General features: G+C 39.6%; 1 protein-coding gene across 1 annotated transcript in view; it reads left to right on the top strand.

Annotated features, from left to right (window-relative positions):
- The window catches only part of SH2D1A (SH2 domain containing 1A), a gene marked incomplete at both ends in the record, with an annotated part of 74,577 nt that overhangs the window by 31,826 nt on the left and 19,891 nt on the right, over nucleotides 1-22,860 (top strand). Inside the window, one exon of the mRNA XM_080718949.1 lies at nucleotides 18,383-18,446. Coding sequence (XP_080575075.1) covers nucleotides 18,383-18,446 — 64 coding nt within the window. The remainder of the gene's footprint in view (nucleotides 1-18,382; nucleotides 18,447-22,860) is intronic.

The following is a 22,860-nucleotide window of genomic DNA, read 5'->3' as shown; positions in this document are numbered from 1 at the left end:
ATAAACCATTGGAGCTAAATAAAAGCCTAGAGATAAATTCTTCCAAACATTGACAAGTTATTTTTGACAAGGTTTCCATGAAGTTTTGGTGGAGGAAATACTAGTCTTTTAACCAAATATTGTTGAAAAATAATAATAAATGAAAAAGAATAAAATTGGACCGTTACCTAACACATATACAAATATTAACTCAAAATAGATAAAAGACCTAAATATAAATCTTAATACTATAAGCTTTTAGAAGAAAATCTGGGTTATAAAACCTCACAACATTGAAATTGGAAGTGATTTCTTGGATATGATTTCAATTGCACAGGCAACAAAAGGGTAAATAAACTCCCTAAAAAATAAAAAAAATATTGTATATCCAAAGACAATGTAAACAGAGTTAAAAGTATGACCCATTTCTCCCTAACTCTCACATATTAGGGAAAGCATCTGATTTCTTATTTTTTGTGCCTGACTAATCTCACTTAGCATAATGTCCTCCAGTTCCATCCATTTCCCTGAAAATGATGTAATTGAGTTTTTTTTGATGGCTGAGTAAAATTCCATTGTGTACATATCCCACAGTTTTGTAATCCATTCGTCTGTTGATGGACATCTTGGCTGGTTCCATAGTTTGGCTATGGTGAATTGTGCAGCTATGAACATAGATACACATGGATTAGTTTGGTAGTTTGGTTTCTTTTCTTTTGGGTAGATACCCAACAGTGGTATTGCTGGATCAAATGGTAGATTTGTTCCCATTCTTCTGAGGATTCTCCATACTGTTTTCCAAAGTGGTTGCACTAATTTGCAATCCCACCAACAATGTCTTAGAGTTCCCACTTCTCCACATCCTCGCCAGCATCTGTTGTTGTTCGTGTTTTGAATGATGGCCATTCTAGTTGGAGTTAGGTGAAATCTCAGGGTAGTTTTGATTTGCATCTCTCTGATTGCCAGTGATGTTGAGCATTTTTTCATGCATTTATTGGCCATTTGAATTTCTTCTTTTGTGAAGTGTCTATTTAGTTCATTTGCCCATTTTGTTATTGGATGTTTTGTTTTCTTAGTGTTGAGTTTCTTGAGTTCTCTGTATATTCTAGATATTAGTCCTCTATCAGTGGTGTAGGTGGCAAAAATCTTCTCCCATTCTGTTGGCTCTCGATTGAGATTCTTGATAGTTTCCTTTGCTGAACAGAAGCTCTTCAGTTTCATGCAATCCCATGTATTGATTCTCCTTTTAATTTGCTGTGCCTTTGGGGTCTTGTTGAGGAAATGTTTGTCTGTGCCTATGTGTTGTAGTGTTGGACCTATGCCCTCTTCAAGGAGCTTCAAAGTCTCTGGTTTAATTTCCAAGTCTTTGATCCATCGTGAGTTGACTTTTGTACAGGGTGAAAAAGTGGGATTAACATCCAATTTTCTGCATATGGTTAACCAGTTTTGCCAACACCATTTGTTGAAGAGGCTATCTTTTTTCCAGTGTATGTTTTTGGCCTCTTTGTCAAAAATCAATTGGCTGAAAGTGTGTGGACTTGTTTCTGGGTCTTCTATTCTGCTCCACTGGTCTATATATCTGTTCTTTTGCCAGTACCATGCTGTTTTTATTACAATGGCTTTGTAGTATAGTTTAAAGTCAGGTATTGTGATTCCTCCTGCATGGTTTTTGTTGCTGAGAACTACCTTGGCTATTCTGGGCTTTTTGTTATTCCAGATAAATTTAAGGACTGATTTTTCTATGTCTGTGAGGAATGATCTTGGTAGTTTAATGGGCATTGCATTAAATCTGTAGATCACTTTTGGGAGGATGGCCATTTTAATGATATTTATTCTGCCAATCCATGAACATGGAAGGTCTTTCCATCTTCTAAGATCTTCTTCGATTTCTTTTTTCAGTGTTTTATAATTTTCTTTGTAGAGATCTTTTACCTCCTTGGTCAAGTTTATTCCTAGGTATTTTATTTTTTTGTGGGAGATCCTGAGTGGAAGTGTTTTCTGAATTTCTTTTTCAGTGGATTTATGGTTGGTGTACAGGAAAGCTTCTGATTTTTTAAGATTGATTTTGTATCCAGATACTTTGCTGAATTTGTTGATCAGTTCTATAAGCCTTTTGGTTGAGTTTGTTGGGTTTTCTAAATATAGTATCATGTCATCTGCAAATAGTGAAAGCTTAAGTTCTTCTTTTCCTATTTGTACTCCTTTGATTTCCTTTTCTTGCCTTATTGCTCTGGCTAGAGTCTCTAGTACTATATTGAAGAGAAGTGGTGATAGTGGACATCCTTGTCTCGTTCCAGTTTTTAGGGGGAATTCTTGAAGTTTTTCCCCATTTAATATGATGTTGGCAGTGGGCTTATTGTAGATTGCCTTAATAATGTTGAGATATGTTCCTTCTATTCCAATTCTCTGCAGTGTTTTTATCATAAATGGATGTTGAATTTTATCAAATGCTTTTTCAGCATCTATTGAGATGATCATGTGGTTTTTGTCTTTGATTCTGTTTATATGATGAATTACATGGATTGATTTTCGTATATTGAACCAGCCTTGCATCCCTGGGATGAACCCTACCTGGTCATGGTGAATGATTTTCTTGATGTGGTTTTGAATGCGTGTTGCTAGTATTTTGTTTAATAGTTTTGCATCCAAGTTCATCAGAGATATAGGCCTGTAGTTTTCCTTCCTTGAACTGTCTTTATTCGGTTTGGGTATTAGTGTGATGTTGGCTTCATAGAATGTATTTGGGAGAGTCCCGGTTTTTTCTATTTCCCGAAATAGTTTGAGTAGTATTGGGATTAGTTCTCCTATAAAGGTTTTATAGAATTCACTTGGGAAACCATCTGGTCCTGGGCTTTTCTTTGATGGTAAGCTCTTTATTGCTATTTCAATCTCTTTGATTGTTATTGGTTGGTTTAAGTGTTCTATATCTTCTTGACTCAGTTTAGGAAGGTTGTATTTATCTAGGAAGTTGTCGATTTCCTCCAGATTTTCCATTTTGTTGGAGTATAGTTTTTCAAAGTAGTTTCTGATAATCCTCTGGATTTCTACGCTGTCAGTAGTAATGTCTCCTTTTTCATCCCTTATCTTCATAATTTGGGTTGATTCTCTCTTTTTCTTAGTTAGGTTGGCTAGTGGTTTATCAATCTTGTTAATTTTTTCAAGAAACCAGCTTTTGGTTTTGTTGATTTTCTGTATTGTTTTTTTATTCTCTATTTCGTTAATTTCTGCTCTAATTTTAATAATTTCCCGACTTCTGCTGGCTTTGGGGTTCAATTGTTCCTGCTTTTCAAGGGCTTTGAGGTGTGTCATAAGGCTATTTATTTGAGAATTTTCTGTTTTTCTTATGTGAGCACTCAGTGCTATAAATTTTCCTCTTAATACTGCCTTCAAAGTGTCCCAGAGGTTTTGATATGTTGTTTCTTTATTTTCATTTGTTTCTAGAAATTTCTTGATTTCACCTCTTACATCTTCTATGACCCATTCTTCATTCAGAAGTGTGGTGTTCAGTCTCCACATGTTTATGTTGTTTCTCTGGGTCTTCTTATAGTTGATTTCTAGTTTCATTCCATTATGGTCTGAAATGACACAGGGAAGTATGTAACATTTTTTAAATTTGCTAGTGCTCATTTTGTGTCCCAGGATGTGATCTATTTTGGAGAAGGTTCCATGAGCAGCTGAGAAAAATGTAAACTCTGCTGTAGTTGGGTGAAATATTCTATATGTGTCCAACAGGTCCATTTGGTTAATGGTGTTCTTTAGTTCTGAGACATCTTTACTGACCCTTTGTCTGGACGATCGGTCTAGTATTGTGAGAGGTGTGTTGAAGTCTCCCAGTATTATTGTGTTGGGATTTATGTGTGACTTCATATCACAGAGAGTTTGATTTATGAAAGTAACTGCCCCTATGTTTGGGGCATAGATGTTGATTATTGTTATTTCCTCTTGCTGGACTATTCCTTTTACCAGTAAGATGTGACCTTCTTTGTCTCTTCTAATAAGTTTGGGTTTGAAGTCTAACTTGTCTGATATCATAGTTGCTAATCCTGCTTGTCTTCGAGTGCCATTAGCATGGATTACCTTGCTCCAGCCCTTTACCTTGAGTTTGTTCCTATCTTTACTTGTAAGGTGTGTTTCTTGTAAGCAGCAGATGGATGGATTCTGGCTTTTAATCCATTTTGCCACTTTATGTCTTTTTATTGGGGAGTTGAGGCCGTTTACATTCAGTGTGATTATAGAGAGATAATTTTTAATTCCCAAAATGTTAAGATCTTATTTCTGTTTAAGATACTGTTTATTCTTCTTTGCTTAGTTGTCAGCTGGATGGGAATTCTTGTTTCTTTGGTTCTGGCGTGTATTACCCATTTCCTCTTTGCAGTTAATCTCCTTGAGTATTTTCTCTAGCGCTGGTTTTGAAGACATAAATTCCTTCAGTTGCTGTTTGTCATGGAAGCTTCTTATTTCCCCATCTAATTTGATGGATAGTTTTGCTGGGTAGGAAATTTTTGGCTGGAAGTTGTTTTCTTTCAGAGTTTGGAATATGTTACTCCAAGCCCTTCTGGCTTTCATAACTTGGTTTGGGAAGTCTGGAGTGATTCTAATTGGTTTGCCTCTGAATGTCACGTGGCCTTTTGTTTTTGTTGCCTTTAAGATTCTCTGCTTGGCTTCCACATTAGTCATTTTGACAATTATGTGGCGTGGGGATCCTCTTCTCTGATCCTGTCTAAAGGGAGTTCTATAAGTTTCCTGGACCTGTGTATCGACCTCTTGCTCTATGTTTGGAAAATTTTCTGCTATTACTTCCTTGAAGAGATTGTTGATCCCTTTGGTTTCACCTTCTTTTCCCTCCTCTATTCCAATTATTCTTAGGTTAGCTCTCTTGAAATGGGCCCATATTTCTTCAATGTCAGATTCCTGCTGTCGGGTTTTTTTTTCTAAATTAGAAACTATGCGTTCATTTTTAGAATGATCATCTTCAAGAAGCGAGATTCTATTCTCCATGTGGTCTAATCTGTTGTTTATACTTTGAATTGAGGCCTTTACTTCATTAATTGCATCCTTTATCTCTTTTTGACTCTCTCTAAATTCTTTTCGAAAGTCCTCTATTATTTCTAAAGTTATTTTCCTAATTTGATCTTCTAGAGATCTTTGGGTTTCTGTGTTATCGGATTCTGATGTTGTGGGGTTGTTGGCATTCACTGCTCCATTGTTATTTCTCTTTCCCATGATTTTGGAAATTTGTGCCTTCTCTGGGTTCTTCCCTGAGTCACTACGAGTTCACTTAAGATGCTCTGGATCTCGTGTCTGTGGTATCTCTGTCACCACTACTCCTTAACTAGGTTGTATCACAAAGTCTCAGACCCAGGGAGTCAATTAAGGCTGCTTAGACCGTGGGGAGTGCCAATTTGGGCGTTCTCCAGTGGGGAGTTGTGACTATGGTATGATATCTCTGCCACTGCCACTCCCCCACTGGGCTGCACTGCTAAAATCTCCGACCCAGGGAGACTATCTGCGCGAGTCCCTGGGAGTGCAGAACTGGGATTTCTCCCCTAGGGGCCGCAATTTGACTCACGGTTATTGAGTGCGCTGATGGAGCTGTAGTGAACTCGATGGATTCGCTGCTGCCGCCACTGGCAATTTGGCACCACTGCCACGCCCTCGGCCGTGATATGGCGTATTTCTTCTCTGGTTTTGAACTCCGCTCTGAGTCCTTGCCAGTTGTGCTGTGCCCGGCCCTTGGGAGTTTTAGATGTTCCCTGCACCAACAAAACTGCTGACTGCCGCCCGGCTGTTCAGCACCTGCTCACCTCGGCTCGCTGTCCACCCCTCCTCTCAGGCGCCTGGTGGCTGGTTGAGTGGATTGGTCTAGGGTCGTCAGGTGAACTCACCGCTGCCGCCAGCAGTAAGACACTGCTTCTGCGTCCTAGGCCGCGAGGCCAAAGTACCTCCTCTCTGGATTTGAGCTCTGTTTTGAGTCTCCCTCCTCTCTGGATTCTGGTGCTGCTAGGGGAGATGTAGGCCGCGCCGCTCCGGCCGCTCTGCGCCGCGGCTCTGGCTGCTCTGCACCGCGGGTCTGGCCACTCCGGCCGCTCCGGCCGTTCCGCGACGCGACTCTGGCTGCTCCGGCTGTTCTGGCCACTCCGCTCCGGCTGTTCTGGCCGCTCTGCTCGGCTGCTCTGGCCGCTCAGCTCAGCTGTTCTGGCCGCTCCGCTCCGACTGCTCCAGCCGCTCTACTCCGCGGCTCCGGCCACTCCGCGCCGCCGCTCCAGCCAATCCGGGCTGCGGCTCTGGCTGCTCCGGCTGTTCTGGCCACTCCGCTTGGCTGTTCTGGCCGCTCCGCTTGGCTGTTCTGGCCGCTCTGCTCGGCTGCTCTGAACCGTGGCTTCGGCTGCTCTGCACCGCGGGTCTGGTCACTCCAGCCGCTCTGGCGGTTCCACTACGCGGCAGGCCGCTCCACTCTGCGGCTCCCCCCAATCCGCGCTGCGGCTCTGGCCGCTCCGCGCCGCGCGGGCGTGGCACTTCGGGCTGGTTTTTCTCTGGTGTCTTGTTTTTCCAGCCCTTTTTCTCTGTCCCTTGTAGTTACCGTTTTTATTTTTTTGCTGGTGGTGTTTTCTGGCTCTGAAAGGCGCTGGTTTTGTGGTAGTAGAGTTGGATTGTTAGCAGGACTTGTAAGTGCCGCTTTCCTCCGTCGCCATCTTCCCGGAAGTCTCCTGATTTTTTAAGATTGATTTTGTATCCAGATACCTTGCTGAATTTGTTGATCAGTTCTATAAGCCTTTTGGTTGAGTTTGTTGGGTTTTCTAAATATAGTATCATGTCATCTGCAAATAGTGAAAGCTTAAGTTCTTCTTTTCCTATTTGTACTCCTTTGATTTCCTTTTCTTGCCTTATTGCTCTGGCTAGAGTCTCTAGTACTATATTGAAGAGAAGTGGTGATTGTGGACATCCTTGTCTCGTTCCAGTTTTTAGGGGGAATTCTTGAAGTTTTTCCCCATTTAATATGATGTTGGCAGTGGGCTTATTGTAGATTGCCTTAATAATGTTGAGATATGTTCCTTCTATTCCAATTCTCTGCAGTGTTTTTTTTTTTATCATAAATGGATGTTAAATTTTATCAAATGCTTTTTCAGCATCTATTGAGATGATCATGTGGTTTTTGTCTTTGATTCTGTTTATATGATGAATTACATGGATTGATTTTCGTATATTGAACCAGCCTTGCATCCCTGGGATGAACCCTACCTGGTCATGGTGAATGATTTTCTTGATGTAGTTTTGAATGCGTGTTGCTAGTATTTTGTTTAATAGTTTTGCATCCAAGTTCATCAGAGATATAGGCCTGTAGTTTTCCTTCCTTGAACTGTCTTTATTCGGTTTGGGTATTAGTGTGATGTTGGCTTCATAGAATGTATTTGGGAGAGTCCCGGTTTTTTCTAATTCCCAAAATAGTTTGAGTAGTATTGGGATTAACTCTTCTATAAAGGTTTTATAGAATTCGAATACTTGGGAAACCATCTGGTCCTGGGCTTTTCTTTGATGGTAAATTCTTTATTGCTGTTTCAATCTCTTTGATTGTTATTGGTTGGTTTAAGTGTTGTATATCTTCTTGACTCAGTTTAGGAAGGTTGTATTTATCTAGGAAGTTGTCGATTTCCTCCAGATTTTCCATTTTGTTGGAGTATAGTTTTTCAAAGTAGTTTCTGATAATCCTCTGGATTTCTACGCTGTCAGTAGTAATGTCTCCTTTTTCATCCCTTATCTTCATAATTTGGGTTGATTCTCTCTTTTTTTTAGTTAGGTTGGCTAGTGGTTTATCAATCTTGTTAATTTTTTCAAGAAACCAGCTTTTGGTTTTGTTGATTTTCTGTACTGTTTTTTTTTTTTTTCATTCTCTATTTAGTTAATTTCTGCTCTAATTTTAATAATTTCCCATTTTCTGCTGGCTTTGGGGTTCAGTTGTTCCTGCTTTTCAAGGGCTTTGAGGTGTGTCATAAGGCTATTTATTTGAAGATTTTCTGTTTTTCTTATGTGAGCACTCAGTGCTATAAATTTTCCTCTTAATACTGCCTTCAAAGTGTCTCAGAGGTTTTGATATGTTGTTTCTTTATTTTCATTTGTTTCTAGAAATTTCTTGATTTCACCTCTTACATCTTCTATGACCCATTCTTCATTCAGAAGTGTGGTGTTCAGTCTCCACATGTTTATGTTGTTTCTCTGGGTCTTCTTATAGTTGATTTCTAGTTTCATTCCATTATGGTCTGAAATGACACAGGGAAGTATGTAACATTTTTTAAATTTGCTAGTGCTCATTTTGTGTCCCAGTATGTGATGTATTTTGGAGAAGGTTCCGTGAGCAGCTGAGAAAAATGTAAACTCTGCTGTAGTTGGGTGAAATATTCTATATGTGTCCAACAGGTCCATTTGGTTAATGGTGTTCCTTAGTTCTGAGGCATCTTTACTGACCCTTTGTCTGGAAATTGGTCTAGTATTGTGAGAGGTGTGTTGAAGTCTCCCAGTATTATTGTGTTAGGATTTATGTGTGACTTCATGTCACAAAGAGTTTGATTTATGAAAGTAGCTTCCCATATGTTTGAGGCATAGATGTTGATTATTGTTATTTCCTCTTGCTGGACTATTCCTTTTACCAGTAAAATGTGACCTTCTTTGTCTATTCTAATAAGTTTGGGTTTGAAGTCTAACTTGTCTGATATCATAGTTGCTACTCCTGCTTCTCTTTGAGTACCATTAGCATAGCTTAATTTGATCCAGCCGTATACCTTGAGTTTGTTCCTATCTTTACTTGTAAGGTGTGTTTCTTGTAAGCAGCAGATGGATGGATCCTGTCTTTTAATCCATTTTGCCACTTTATGACTTTTTATTGGGGAGTTGAGGCCGTTTACATTCAGTGTGATTATAGAGAGATAATTTTTAATTCCCAACATATAAAGATCTTATTTCTGTTTGAGATACTGTTTATTCTTCTTTGCTTAGTTGTCTGCTGGATGGGAATTCTTGTTTCTTTGGTTCTGGCGTGTATTACCCATTTCCTCTTTGCAGTTAATCTCCTTGAGTATTTTCTCTAGCGCTGGTTTTGAAGACATAAATTCCTGCAGTTGCTGTTTGTCATGGAAGCTTCTTATTTCCCCATCTAATTTGATGGATAGTTTTTCTGGGTAGGAAATTTTTGGCTGGAAGTTGTTTTCTTTCAGAGTTTGGAATATGTTACTCCATGCCCTTCTGGCTTTCATAACTTGGTTTGGGAAGTCTGGAGTGATTCTAATTGTTTTGCCTCTGTATGTCACATGGCCTTTTGTTTTTGTTGCCTTTAAGATTCTATCCTTGGCTTCCACATTAGTCATTTTGACAATTATGTGGCGTGGGGATCCTCTTCTCTGATCCTGTCTAAAGGGAGTTCTATAAGTTTCCTGGACCTGTGTATCAACCTCTTGCTCTATGTTTGGAAAATTTTCTGCTATTACTTCCTTGAAGAGATTGTTGATCCCTTTGGTTTCACCTTCTTTTCCCTCCTCTATTCCAATTATTCTTAGGTTAGCTCTCTTGAAATGGGCCCATATTTCTTCAATGTCAGATTCCTGCTGTCTGTTTTTTTTTTTTTTTTTCTAAATTAGAACCTATGCGTTCCTTTTTGGATAGATCATCTTCAAGAAGCGAGATTCTATTCTCCATGTGGTCTAATATGTTGTTTATACTTTGAATTGAGGCCTTTACTTCATTAATTGCATCCTTTATCTCTTTTTGACTCTCCCGAAATTCTTTTCAAAAGTCCTCTATTATTTCTAAAGTTATTTTCCTAATTTGATCTTCTAGAGATCTTTGGATTTCTGTGTTATCAGATTCTGATATTGTGGGGTTGTGGGCATTCACTGCTCCATTGTTATTTCTCTTTCCCATGATTTTGGAAGTTTGTGCCTTCTCTGGGTTCTTCCCTGAGTCACTACAAGTTTACTTAAGATGCTCTGGATCTCGAGTCTGTGGTATCTCAGTCACCACTACTCCTTTACTGGGTTGTATCACAAAGTCTCAGACCCAGGGAGTCAATCGAGGCTGCTTAGACCGTGGGGGGTGCCAAGTTGGGCGTTCTCCAGTGGGGAGTTGTGACTATGGTATGATATCTCTGCCACTGCCACTCCCCCACTGGGCTGCACTGCTAAAATCTCCGACCCAGGGAGACTATCTGCGCAAGTCCCTGGGAGTGCAGTACTGGGATTTCTCCCCTAGGGGCCGCAATTTGACTCACGGTTGTTGAGTGCGCTGATGAAGCTGTAGATAACTCGGCGGATTCCCTGCTGCTGCCACTGGCAATATTGCACCACTGCCACGCCCTCGTCCATGATGCGGCGTATTTCCTCTCTGGTTTTGAGCTCTGCTCTGAGTCCCTGCCAGGTGTGCTGTGCCCGGCCCTTGGGAGCTTTAGATGTTCCCTGCGCCAACAAAACTGCTGACTGCCGCCCAGCTGTTCAGCACCTGCTCACCTCGGCTCGCTGTCCACCCCTCCTCTCTGGAGTCTGGTGGCTGGTTGAGTGCATTGGTCTTCAGCTGTCTGGTGAACTTGCCGCTGCTGCTGCCAGTAAGACGCTGCTGTCGCGTCCTCGGCTGTGAGGTTGGTGTAGTTCTTCTCTGGTTTTGAGCTCCACTGAGTCCCTGCGGGGTGTGCTGATCCCAGCCCTTGGGAGCTTTAGATGCTCCTTGCACCAGAGAAACTACTGACTGCCGTCCGGCTGTTCAGCAGCGACTCACCTCGGCTCGCTGTCCACCCCTCCTCTCAGGCGCCTGGTGGCTGGTTGAGTGGATTGGTCTAGGGCCGTCCGGTGAGCTCGCCACTGCCGCCAGCAGTAAGATGCTGCTTCTGCATCTTAGGCCGCAAGGGCAGAGTACCTCCTCTCTGGATTTGAGCTCTGTTTTGAGTCTCTCTCTTCTCTGGAGCCTGGTGCTGCTAGGGGAGATGTAGGCCGCGCCGCTCCGGCCGCTCTGCGCCTTGGCTCCAGCTGCTCCGCACCACAGCTCTGGCTGCTCTGCACCGCGAGTCTGGCCACTCCGGCCGCTCCGGCTGTTCCGCGACGTGGCTCTGGCTGCTCCGGTTTTTCAGACCGCTCCGCTCCGGCTGCTCTGGCCGCTCTGCTCCGGCTGCTCCAGCCGCTCCGCTCCGCGGCTCCGGCCAATCCGCGCTGCGGCTCTGGCCACTCCGGCTGCTCCGGCTGCTCCACGCGGCGGCGAGCGCGGCACTTCGGGCTGTTTTTTTTTTCTGGTGTCTTGTTTTTCCAGCCCTTTTTCTCTGTCCCTTGTATTTGCCGTTTTTATTTCTTTGCTGGTGGTGTTTTCTGGCTCTGAAAGGCGCTGGTTTTGTGGTAATAGAGTACGATTGTTAGCGGGACTTGTAAGTGCCGCTTTCCTCTGTCGCCATCTTCCCGGAAGTCTTAACGGATTTTTTTATGGTACTAGGGATGGAACCCAGGGTCATTTTACCACCAAGCTACATTCCAGCCCTATTTTTTATCCTTTATTTTGAAACAGGGTCTCACTGAGTTGCAAATGGTCTCACTAAGTAGCTGAGGCTTACCTCCAACCGAACCAAGATCCTCCTGTCTAAGCCTCCCAAATGTTGGGATTACAAGGGCACACCATCATGCCCAGCTTGAATTCACATATTAAAGGACTTAATTATAAAGGGAGTTAAGGCTAATGTGACAGTGACTCAAGTATTAACCTCTCTTTTTCATACTTTAGCATTATCTGTTCAAGTTTAAACATATTGATTTAAACTAGAGTTCAGCATGTGACCTAACCAAAGATCTTTCTCAACAGTAGCAACTAGAAAATGTATTAAATAAAACCATTTTAATTCATATTTAGATTCAAAATTTAAAATAATTCAGTACAAAGCTTAATTTACTTTTCTATGAGTTAAAATTTTATAAGGCAAATTATGATAAACTGCTCAATGTTACTAAATAATCAGGAAGATGCAAATCAAAATCAAATGAGAGACCACTTCATGCCAGTAAGAATGGTTATTATGAAAAAGACTAGATAACAAGTGCTGGTGAGGATATAGAGGAAGGGGAACTCATGTAGACAATGGGTAGAAGTATAAGTTAGTACAGCCTTTGTAGAAAACAGCATTGAGGTACCTCAAAAAATTAAACATTGGACTATCATATGGTCCACTACTAGGCATCTATCTAAAGAAACAAAATCAGTTTGTTGAAGATACATCTTTACTCTTGTGTTCATTGCAATAGTATTCATAATATATAAGAAATGAAAATATCCTAAGTGCCCATCAACTGATGAATGGATAAAAATATGTGTTTCACATGGAATGCTATTCAGCTATAATAAAACACGAGATCCTATTATTTGCAACAATATAGATGGAACTGGAGGTCATTAAGTGAAATATGTCAGGCACAGAAAGACAAGATGACCTCATGCATAGAGGTATCTGAAAAAGTTGATCTCATAGAAGTTGAGGATAGAATGATGGTTACGAGTGGCTGGGGAGACAAGAGGAGGATGGGGAAAGCTTCATTAGTGAGTATTAAATTATAGTTGGATAGCACTGAGAAGTTCTGGTATGCTATTCCACAGTAGAGTGACTATAGATAACAACAATGTACTGTACATTTCAGAAAACTACAGGAGAGGATTTTGGAAGCCTTTACCATAAATAAATGAAAAATGTTTGAGAAGATATATTTAAACTGATTTAAACATTATCCAATATATACATATACCAAAATATCACATTATCCCATTTATATGTATAACTTTAATGTTTTAATAAACCAGCACATTTAATAGCATTATTATATATACTAATATAAATATAAGTATAAAATGTATTTATATTCTTTGCAGGATGAGGATCAATAGCTCTAGAGCCAAATGGGTCTGATTCAAGTTCCATTTTTGGCTCTTGATTTCTGGCCTGGCTTTAGTTACTTAACTTCTCAAAATCTGTTAGCTTCTTCATCTCTACAATGAATTTCATAATATGAAGCTCATAAAATTTTTGTAGGGTCCAAAGGAGATAATGTATGTGTTATGGACTAAATTATTGTCTTCTAAAATTCATATTTAATCTATTGCCCTAATGTGTCTGTATTTGCATATAAAATCTACCTTGATGGCACCTTGTTCTTGGGATTTTAAGCCTCAAGAACTGCAAAAAATAACTTTATATTGTTTAAGCCACCCATACTATGGTATTTTGTTATGGTAGCCTGAATAAACAGATATTGGTGCTGAGAAGTGGGGTGCTGCTCTAACAAATACCTAAATATGTGGAAATGACTTTGAAACTAGATAATGGGTAGAGGAAGGAGGAATTTAGAGGTACAGGCTAAAAATAAAGCCTAAAATGTCTTGAGCAGAATTTTGTTAAAACTATGGATGACAAAGGTCATTCTGGTGTCTCAGAAATGAAGAATGTATTATTAGAAACTAAAAGAAGGAGCCGGGCATGGTGGCGAATGCTTGTAATCCCTGCACTTGGGAGACTGAGACAGGAGGATTGCACAGGTTCAAAGCCAGCCTCAGCTACTTAGTGAGGCTCTCAGCAACTTAGTGAGACCCTGTTTCCAAATAAAATATAAAATAGGTCTGGGAGTATATCCCAGAGGTAGAAGGCCTCTAGGTTTCATCCTCAGCATCACACACACACACACACACACACACACACACACACACACACTAAAAGAAAGATGACTTTTGTTATAAATAGGCTGAACTGTGTTCTCATAGTTTGTGCAAGATAGAATTTTTAAGCAATGAAATTGGATATTAAGCTGAGGGTCCTTCCTTCCTTCCTTCCTTCCTTCCTTCCTTCCTTCCTTCCTTTCCTCCTTCCTTCCTTCCTTCCTTCTTTCCTACCTTCCCTCCCTCCCACTTTCCTTCCCTTCCTCCCTTGCTCTCTCCCTTCTTTCTCTATTTCTTTATTTCTCTCTCATGTTGGGGATGGAACACAGGGCATCACAATGTTCGGTAATAGCTCTACCAGTGATCTACCCTAGTCTACCCCAAAGCTAAGGAGATTTTTTTTGCCACTTTTACATACTTTATTTACTTGATTATGAGCTTTTTTATTGTGCATGAAATGTTTTGTGTAGTTGATCCTGACATTCAACTTCAGTGAGTCCTTTTGGATTTCCATGCTTGTGGTTGCTCAATTGCTGCTGTTGTTGTTGGTTTGTTTTCTTTCAAGAAAAAGGTAGGTGCTTTCATATAAAATATTAGTTTTAAGCCGGGCGTAGTGGTGCACACTTGTAATCCCAGTTCTTGGGAGGCTGAGACAGGAGGACTGTACAAGCTCAAAGCCAGCCTCAGCTACATAGTGAGTGTCTCAAAAACTTAGTGATAGCCTGTTTCCAAATAAAGTTTAAAATAGGTCTGAGAGTATATCCCAGAGATAGAAAGCCCCTGGGTTCTACCCCGAGTACCACAAAAATTAGTTTTAATTAGTCCTCTGGCAAAATTTTTCTGGTTGCTTTTCTTTGCATAATTATACTTACAGTGGAACTAATCATTCCAAGGTCACCAAGATAAATCCTGCTACTCCAACATCATATAATCCTCTTGTTCTAATAGTTAATGATAAATTTCCAGGCGCAGCTACAGCAGATCCTAATAAACCACATAATATCAAATTTTATATACAGGGAAAATTTTCAGTATCTAAAATTCCTAGGTGATTAAAGGACTAGAAAGAATAAAATAAAACAGAACTCCTTCCCTGGCTAGCTGGGCTTCAGTGTGGCAGTTATTGGGACCAGTTGGTGCCTCCAGATATGACCTTTGTCCTCCTAGGACTTCTAGGCCAGAAGCTAAGCTAAGGAGATTTCTAAACAAAGTTTTGAAGGAGTGCTGCAGTGACTCCAAATTGCTTATAGTAAAATGCAAAAGAAGAAAGATGAATTGAACAAAGGAGTTGTTAAGTAAAAAGGAAGTAGAATGTAACAATTTGGAGAATTCTCAGCTTATTTATATTGCAAAAAATGAGAAGCTTGTTCTGAGGACTCTTTAAGGGATAACCCATCATGTTAATCAGCTCTCTCAGCAGAAACCAGCAATAAAGTTGCACCAAAGCAATAGAGACACTGTCAGTTTGTACCAACGGGAATAAGACAGTGTAGTAGAGGTATTTGGCTACAAATATGCTTTGCTCTTCAAGATAGGAAGAAATGACCTGGAGACAATTCAGGAATCATCAGAGCTACCATTCCTATGGCAGGTATAGAGTGCACAGGTCTAGTGGGCCAAGGTTGCTGTTCTTTGGTTTCAAAGAATGGAACTGAGGTTCAAAAGAGCTGCATGGATATGGCTGTCTCTCCAAGATCTGTGAGGGTGACACTGATATCCCTATGGGCCTCAAGTGCAAAGCATTGAACCAAAGGAGATTTTTTTGGAGCCTTAAGAGCTAATGAAATCTACCTTGCTCGGTTTTAGACTTGCTTGGGGCCTTTTTATTTCTTCTGATTTCTACCTATTGGAAATATCTATCTTATACCTATACTAGCATTGTATTTTAAAAGCAAAACTTGTCTAGTTTCATAGGTTTAAAGCTGAAGAGGAATTTTGCCTAAAGATGAATGGTACCTACCTTAAGTCTCATGAATATGACTAGGTGATATTTAATAAGACTTTGGAATTCAGACTTAAGAGTTAAGACTTTGAGGGCTAGTGGGGTGAAGTGAATGTTTTTCCTATGAGAAGGATATGAATTTTGAGAGGTCAGGGATGGAATACTATATACTGAATTGTGTACCCCCCAAAATATTTGAAGCCTTACCCACAATGTGGCTGTATTTGGAGATCTAGATGGTAATTAGGGTTAAATGAGATCATAAGAGTGAAGCCCTAACATAATAGGATTGGTGCCCTTATAAGAAGAGGAAAAGAGAGATCTTTCTCTTTTTTTCTATGCTCATGCACTAAGGGAAGGCCATGTTAGCACACAGTGAGAAGTTAGCTACTCACAAGTCAAGGGACAAGACCTCAGAATGGCAATTTTCTTATTGGTAGCTTGGTGTTGGTCTTTTAGCCTCCAGAGCTAAGAAAAATACATTTCTTTTGTTTAAGCCATCTAGTTTCTGGTATTTTTATGACAGCTGAGCAGACTAATACAACATGCAAAATTCTTGGTATATAGTGGAAATTAATTGTACAGATATGTGATATGCATATAAACTGAGAAAATGGGTGAGAATATTCGCTGTATTTTTAATTTAATTTTTTTGCGCTATTGGGGATGGAACCCAGTTGCATTCTTCCTCCGAGTTACACCTTCAATCATTTTTTTTTTTTTTTTTGCGGGCCTGGGATAGAACCCAGTTTTATTCAACATCCGAGCTATACCTCCTGCCCTATTTATCATTCTTTTATTTTGAAACAGGGTCTCACTGAGTTGCAGAAGGCCTCACTAAGTAGCTGAACCGCGAACCATGATCCTCCTGTCTCAGCCTCCCAAACGCTGAAATTACAAGCATGTGCCACCATGTCTGGCTGAGAATGTTCACAGTATTTAAAAGGACAAGCTGATTTGGATGTAGTGGTGCACACTTGTAATTCCAGTACTTGGGCGGCTGAGATGGAAGGATGGCAAATTTGAGGACAGTCTCAGGAACATAGTGAGGCCCTTCACAACTTAGTGAGACCCTGTTTTAAAATAAAAAATAAAATAGCAATGGGGGTGTAGTTTGTATGGAGAATGCCCTTGGGTTCAGTCCCCAGCATCCAAAATAAATAAATGAATAAATAAGACAAACTATTTGCAAGTACATTACCAGACCACTTGTAATTTAAAACTTTTTTACTTTAAACAAAAGTTTCCTTATTTATGGGATATTTTAATGCATGCATAGAGTAGGTAATGATCATAGGATAACTGGCATATCTTTCACCTCAAACATTTATCCCTTATTTGTGCTGAGAATATTCAAATCCTCTGTACTAGCTATTTTGTAATATATAATTATACTTATTTCCAGCCATAGAACATTATGTTCTAATGTTGCTATAGAACATTATAATTTATCCTTCATATCCAGTGCCACTCCTGTTTCAATTAATGACCCTCTTTCCCTCCTCCATACCCTTCCAGGCCTCTGGTAACCACTATTCAAGTCTGTGCTTCTTTGAGATCAACTTTTTAGCTTCCACATATGAATGAGAAGACAAGGCATTTGTCTTTCTGTGCTTGACTTATTTCACTTACTGTCATGTTCTCCTTTGCCATCCATTTGTCTGCAAAGGACAGAATTTCTCCTTCCTTCCTTCCTTCCTTCCTTCCTTCCTTCCTTCCTTCCTTCCTTCCTTTGTTTTTTCTTCCTTTGTTTTTTTCTTCCTGTTTTTCTTTCCTTCTTTCTTCCCTTTCTTTCTTTTTTTGGCTACTGGGGATTGGACTCATGGGTATTCTACCTTTGAGTTACGCCCCCCAATCCTTTTTATTTTGAAACATCATCTCACCAGGTTTCTGAGAGTTTTGTTAAATTACTGAGGCTGGTCTCAAAATTGCAATCCTACTTTTTCAGCCTCCCAAATACTGGAATTACAGGTGTGAACCACCACATCCATCTTTCATTATTTTTTAAAGTCTGAAAAGTGCTGCAGTACTCTTTTGAAATTCAAACCATTATTACTACTATATATAATATGTTATAGAATAATATAAAAATGTTATATTATAGTATTTATGATAAGATTATAAGAAGTCTCATAGTATTATATGCTTATAATATTATGATTGTAATAGTTTTATAATTAATATCAATATTACTGTTAATTGAAGTGGACCTCGTAGTGCCTTATACCAGTAAAAATTTTATTTTGAGGCTTTGTGTATACTTACAAATAGTAAGGCTATGGTTTGTTGAAAGTATTTAATAATTTATAGTTTTTATCAGTTACAAAACATCTCTAGTTTCTCTCCACTCAAACGATATCTCAATCAGACATATCCTTAGAAGTATGAATTCCCACATTAAAAAAATTGAATAGACTGCTGGGCATGGTGGTATACATCTGTAATCCCAGTATTTGAGAGGCTGAGACAGGAGGATTGTAAGTTCAAGGATGGATTCAGCAATTTAGCGAGACCTTGTTTCAAAATAAAAAGGGCTGGGAGTATAGGTTAGAGGTAGAAGGCTTCAATTTCCATTACCAAAAAATCCCACCCCCCTCCCAAAAAAGAAGAAAAGATAAAAATCACTGGAAACTGTGATTAGTCAGATATAACATTCAAGCAAGATAGATTCACTGGTCTTTGCTTCCTATGAATAGAATGATACACCCTAGTATATATAACATTTATATATAATGATAAGAACAAATTTAGAGCATCCATTGTTCTTTTGGAAATTTTCAATAATGTAAATTTATTCTTTCACAGGTATCAAGGTTATATTTATACATACCGAGTGTCCCAGACAGACACAGGTTCTTGGAGTGCTGAGGTATAGCTCTTTTATTTATTTTGCTTCTGTGGGTATCAGGGAAATGTTTGAAATTTAGTTTGGTTTTATAAAAGAGATGGCACATCATACATAATCAGAATATTTGTAAGATTTAAATCACTAAATCTCCTATCCAGAATTGTCTATGGATCATTAAGATGCCTTTAGAGAATTTCACTTTTAGTTCTTTTTAGCCACCAGTGTGTGGAGTTTTTTGATTTTGGAGAAAGATAAAAATGTTGAAAGACAATGTCAAATTTTTTGCCTATATGAGGTTTTAGAAAGTATATAAAAATAGAAAGATATTGGATTTATTTACTAAATGACCTTAATATGAGTATTGATGCCATTGGAAATTTTTTTAATTTATTCATTGCTATTGGGAATTTTTAAAACATAATTCTGTTTTTTTCTTTTCTGAAAGTCTATACTATTTTTGGAGATATACAACATGAAATTAAAGAGGTGTATAAAATCCTGGGCTTTGCTGTCAAGTGGATCTAGGTTCCAGGTCTGATTCCCCCTCTTTATCAACAGGTATATGACTTTGGGCAGTCTACTTAACTGTTTTGTGAACTAGTTTATTCATCTATATTGTGAACCAGTTTATTCAACTATAAATGAGCCTGACAATAGTCACTCACAGGGCTCATATGGAGGAGTAAATAGTGTAAAGCATGTAAAGAATCTCTTAATCACAACTGAATATGCAAAAAATGTGAAATCCTAAAAGCTGATGAACAAAGTGATTGCATATAGTCTAGCATTATTATCTAGAACAAAAGTTGTAAGGAGGGAGGATTTCTCAGATGTATTCAATAATGTTCTATGTGAGGAAACAGATCTCCCAGTTCAGTAATACTGGAAGGCTATGGATTGTTGGAATAGAGAAGAGGGAATGAACCCTTGTGCCTTTCCATCTGGGACTTTCATATTGCTGGAGGCTGGAGTAGGGGTTGGAGAAGAAGAGGAGGTAAGTGGGCATATTTCTGGGTGCCTACCTACCATCTCTGGTTCTGAAATTTTTTTCTTTTTTTCTTTTTTATTATTTTTTCTTTATTTTCTCTAGTACTGGCTAAGTATGCATACATTTTTAAGATTCTGCTTATCTTAAAATATTTTATTTCTCCATCAATTTTAAATAATAACCTTGCTGGATATAGCAGGCTTGATTGGAAGTTGTTTTCTTCCAGGGTCTGGATTACATCATACTAGTCTCTCCTGGCATTCATGATGTGGGTTGTGAAGTCTGGAGTGTTTTTATTGTTTTGCCTCTGAATGTCACCCATTTTTTTTTTTTTTGGTGGTACTGAGGTTCCTGGAAACTCTTTTACCTCCAGGCTACACTCCCAGAGACCTACTTTTTATATTTTTATTTGGAAACAGGGTCTTTGAAGCTAGCGAGGCTGGCTTCGAATCTGCGCAGTCTTCCTGTCTTGCCTCCCAAGCATGGGGATTACAAGTGTGCACCACTACGCTCGGCTTCACCCATTCTTTTTTTTTTTCTCACTGTTTTTAAGATTTTTTCCTTTGCCTCTATGTTGGTCATTTTGATTTTGTCTTAATGATGTTCTGTATGTTTCCTGTATGTGGATGTCCAAGTCCTTTTCTATGTTTGGAAAATTCCCTAAAAATATTTCTCTGAAGAGATTGTGAATACCCTTTGTCTGTGCCTCTATCCCTTCTTCAATGCCTTTTATCCACAAGTTAGAATATTCTATATTGTCCCATAGTTGTTGGATCTTTAGTTCTATTGTTGTAATGTCTTCTTTATACTGTTGACTGTGCTTTTGGTTTTGAATGAACTGTCTTCTAATAGTGATATTCTGTTTTCCATTTCCTCTAATCTTCCAGAATTTCTTTCTGTTGTCTTCATTTCATTTATTGACTCCTTCATTTCATTCCAGGTCTCTTTCTGATTCATTTTTAAGGTCTCAATTTTGTCTTTCATTTCTTGTACACTTACTGTGAGGCCTTTCCTCATACTGAAGATCAGGATTCAGAATTTTCCTTCTTGCATTTTTTGTAGATCAGTATTCGTGAGTTTGAGTTGTGGAGATTTATTATTTCCTCACTGTTCCTGGTTCTCATATTTTCAGAATTCTCAGGTTTCTATTTCTTTTGTTTTGGCATCTTCTTTTTCTTTGGGAGTCATTTTTGATAGGTGCTGTTCCAGATCGCTTACAGTCCTGTGGGTCCGGGTCTCTGGAGGGCACAGTGTGAGGTGCAGGATTCTGGTGAGTGCACAGGCTTTTGGATCTTTCCTTCCCCATCCATGAAGCATGGTGCTGTGCTTATTGCTTAAGATGTTGGAGTTCTTCCACTGCTTTTTTTCACCTCAAGTCCTAAACTTCCTTGCTGAGGATTTCTTGGGGCCACAAAACTGACAGACCTGGCTCAGGCAGGCAGTCCAAGATGGTGTGGGCCACTGCAGTGGTGGAAATATACAAATTTGAATAAAAGCTGAGTTCAGTAAAAGGATGAGATGTCAGTGGTACAATTATTGTGGTAAATGTATTTTCAAAATGGGGTAGATGAGCCAGGCATGGTGGCGCATGCTTGTAATCCCTGCACTTGGGAGGTGGAATCAGGAGTACCACACAGGTTCGAAGCCAGCTTCGCTGGCTTAAGAGACCCTGTTTCCAAATAAAATATAAAATAGGTCTGGGAGTGTAGCCCGGAGGTAGAAGGGTTCCATGCCCAGTACCACCAAAAAATGGGGTAGATGATATGTATTTATACTGATTTGAAGAAAAAATTTTAGTGTGCCACATTATAGGAAAAATCATGGCAGTAGCATTCCATCCTCTATGCAAAGATTGTGATAGAAATATTAGTAAATCTGAGATTTGTTTTGAAGAATGGCATGAAATTAAACCTGAATCCATATTTGTCTTAAGAAAGACAAATATCATTTGTAGCTTTCATTTTAGGTAGATTTTTTAGGTTACATGATTGCCTGGTATATTAGCTTAATTCATGTGGTTCAGGCTAAATTTTTTCTGAATTCTTAGCTTAAAGATTTCTACACTCAATTATCATGTATTAATTTATGAATTGTCAATTAAGAAGCACTCCCTTACCACTCGGGTACCCCCATGCCTGCCTGACTTTCACTCTGGAATGCTCTGGCCAGGTGCCCAGAGGAGTGCTATGTCTAGTGCAAACCTCCAGAGATAGTTGTATGCAGCATTGGGAGCAAGAGTGAAACACAAGATCGGTTAGCAGATAGTTTTGGCTTCTTAAGAGAGTGTGCAGTAGCAGGCAGCCAGATGGTGACTGAGGGAAACGGTATATCTTAGTCGTAGGTACTCACTTGGCAAGTGATAGACTTGTGGGGCCTGAGTCTTGGAGGTTCACCCTTGCAGAGATGGGGGTGGAAGTTTCTGTCACACACAGCAGAGACAGAGATTAGCAGACAGCTTCCAGGGCTACTTGAGTGGGAGAGGTCTACAGTCCATAGGATGCAGTACCCTTGCAGGGCTTCCAGAAATTGCCACAGGACACCCAGTCGTGGTGTCTGGGGAGAAATCAGACCAACCCAACCCTCTCTTTGGATAATATGTTTACACTGGGTCTGGTCTCAATGGTACTCACCATTTGTGTAGGCAGAGAGAGATCCAGAGATTCCAGGTCTGTGGAAAGTGTGGAGACCCGTGCTTACATTGTGTCCAGCCCCAGTGACACCTGCAGCCTGCATAGACAGAAAGAGACATAGGGACAGGGACAATGGGGAGCTCAGAGACTCAGGCTTGCAGAAGGAAAGGTACCAGTAACACTCAGTGCCTGCACTGACAGAGAGGCACACCAGGCTAGGGTCCCAATTGTTAAAGGAGACCAAAAATTGGGCCTGTAAACTGACATAATTGTTATAGGTTACTGAGCAAATGAGAACACTTGGAGCATTCTTGAGAAACTACTAAAGTAAATGGACCTTAAATGGCTGAAAGTATCCACGCAGACCCAGGAAGACTGCAGAGGCCAAGTCTGCTCTGTACGCATATATTTGTAGGGTTTTTTTTTGGTATGTTATTTTGTGCTTGTTTGCTCTCTTCCACGTCCCCTTTACAAGATTCTTCCTTTTCCCCTATCTACTCTATTCTCTCATTCCTTTTTTCTTTGTCTTGTATTAAATGCATTTTATTTATTTATTTTAATTTTTTATTGGTGCATTATATTCATACATCATATTGGGGTAAAAAACTTGTGTGTACATACATGTACACATCACTGATTTAACCCCTACTCAATTCCCACCCCATTCCCTCCCCATCCTTCCCTCCCTTGCTTGGCTTAGTCGTTGACTTCGATATGTTTAAGTACACTGTGTTTTAGAGATTTTCCTTCTTCCCTCCTCCTTTCTCCTCCTTTAGGTTGTCTTGTTTGCTCCTCTATAGGATTTCCTTTTTCATCT

This window comes from Muscardinus avellanarius, assembly GCF_963383645.1.
Source record: "Muscardinus avellanarius genome assembly, chromosome: X".
NCBI classification, from domain to species: domain Eukaryota; kingdom Metazoa; phylum Chordata; class Mammalia; order Rodentia; family Gliridae; genus Muscardinus; species Muscardinus avellanarius.
This window is presented reverse-complemented; position numbering and strand designations above follow the sequence as displayed.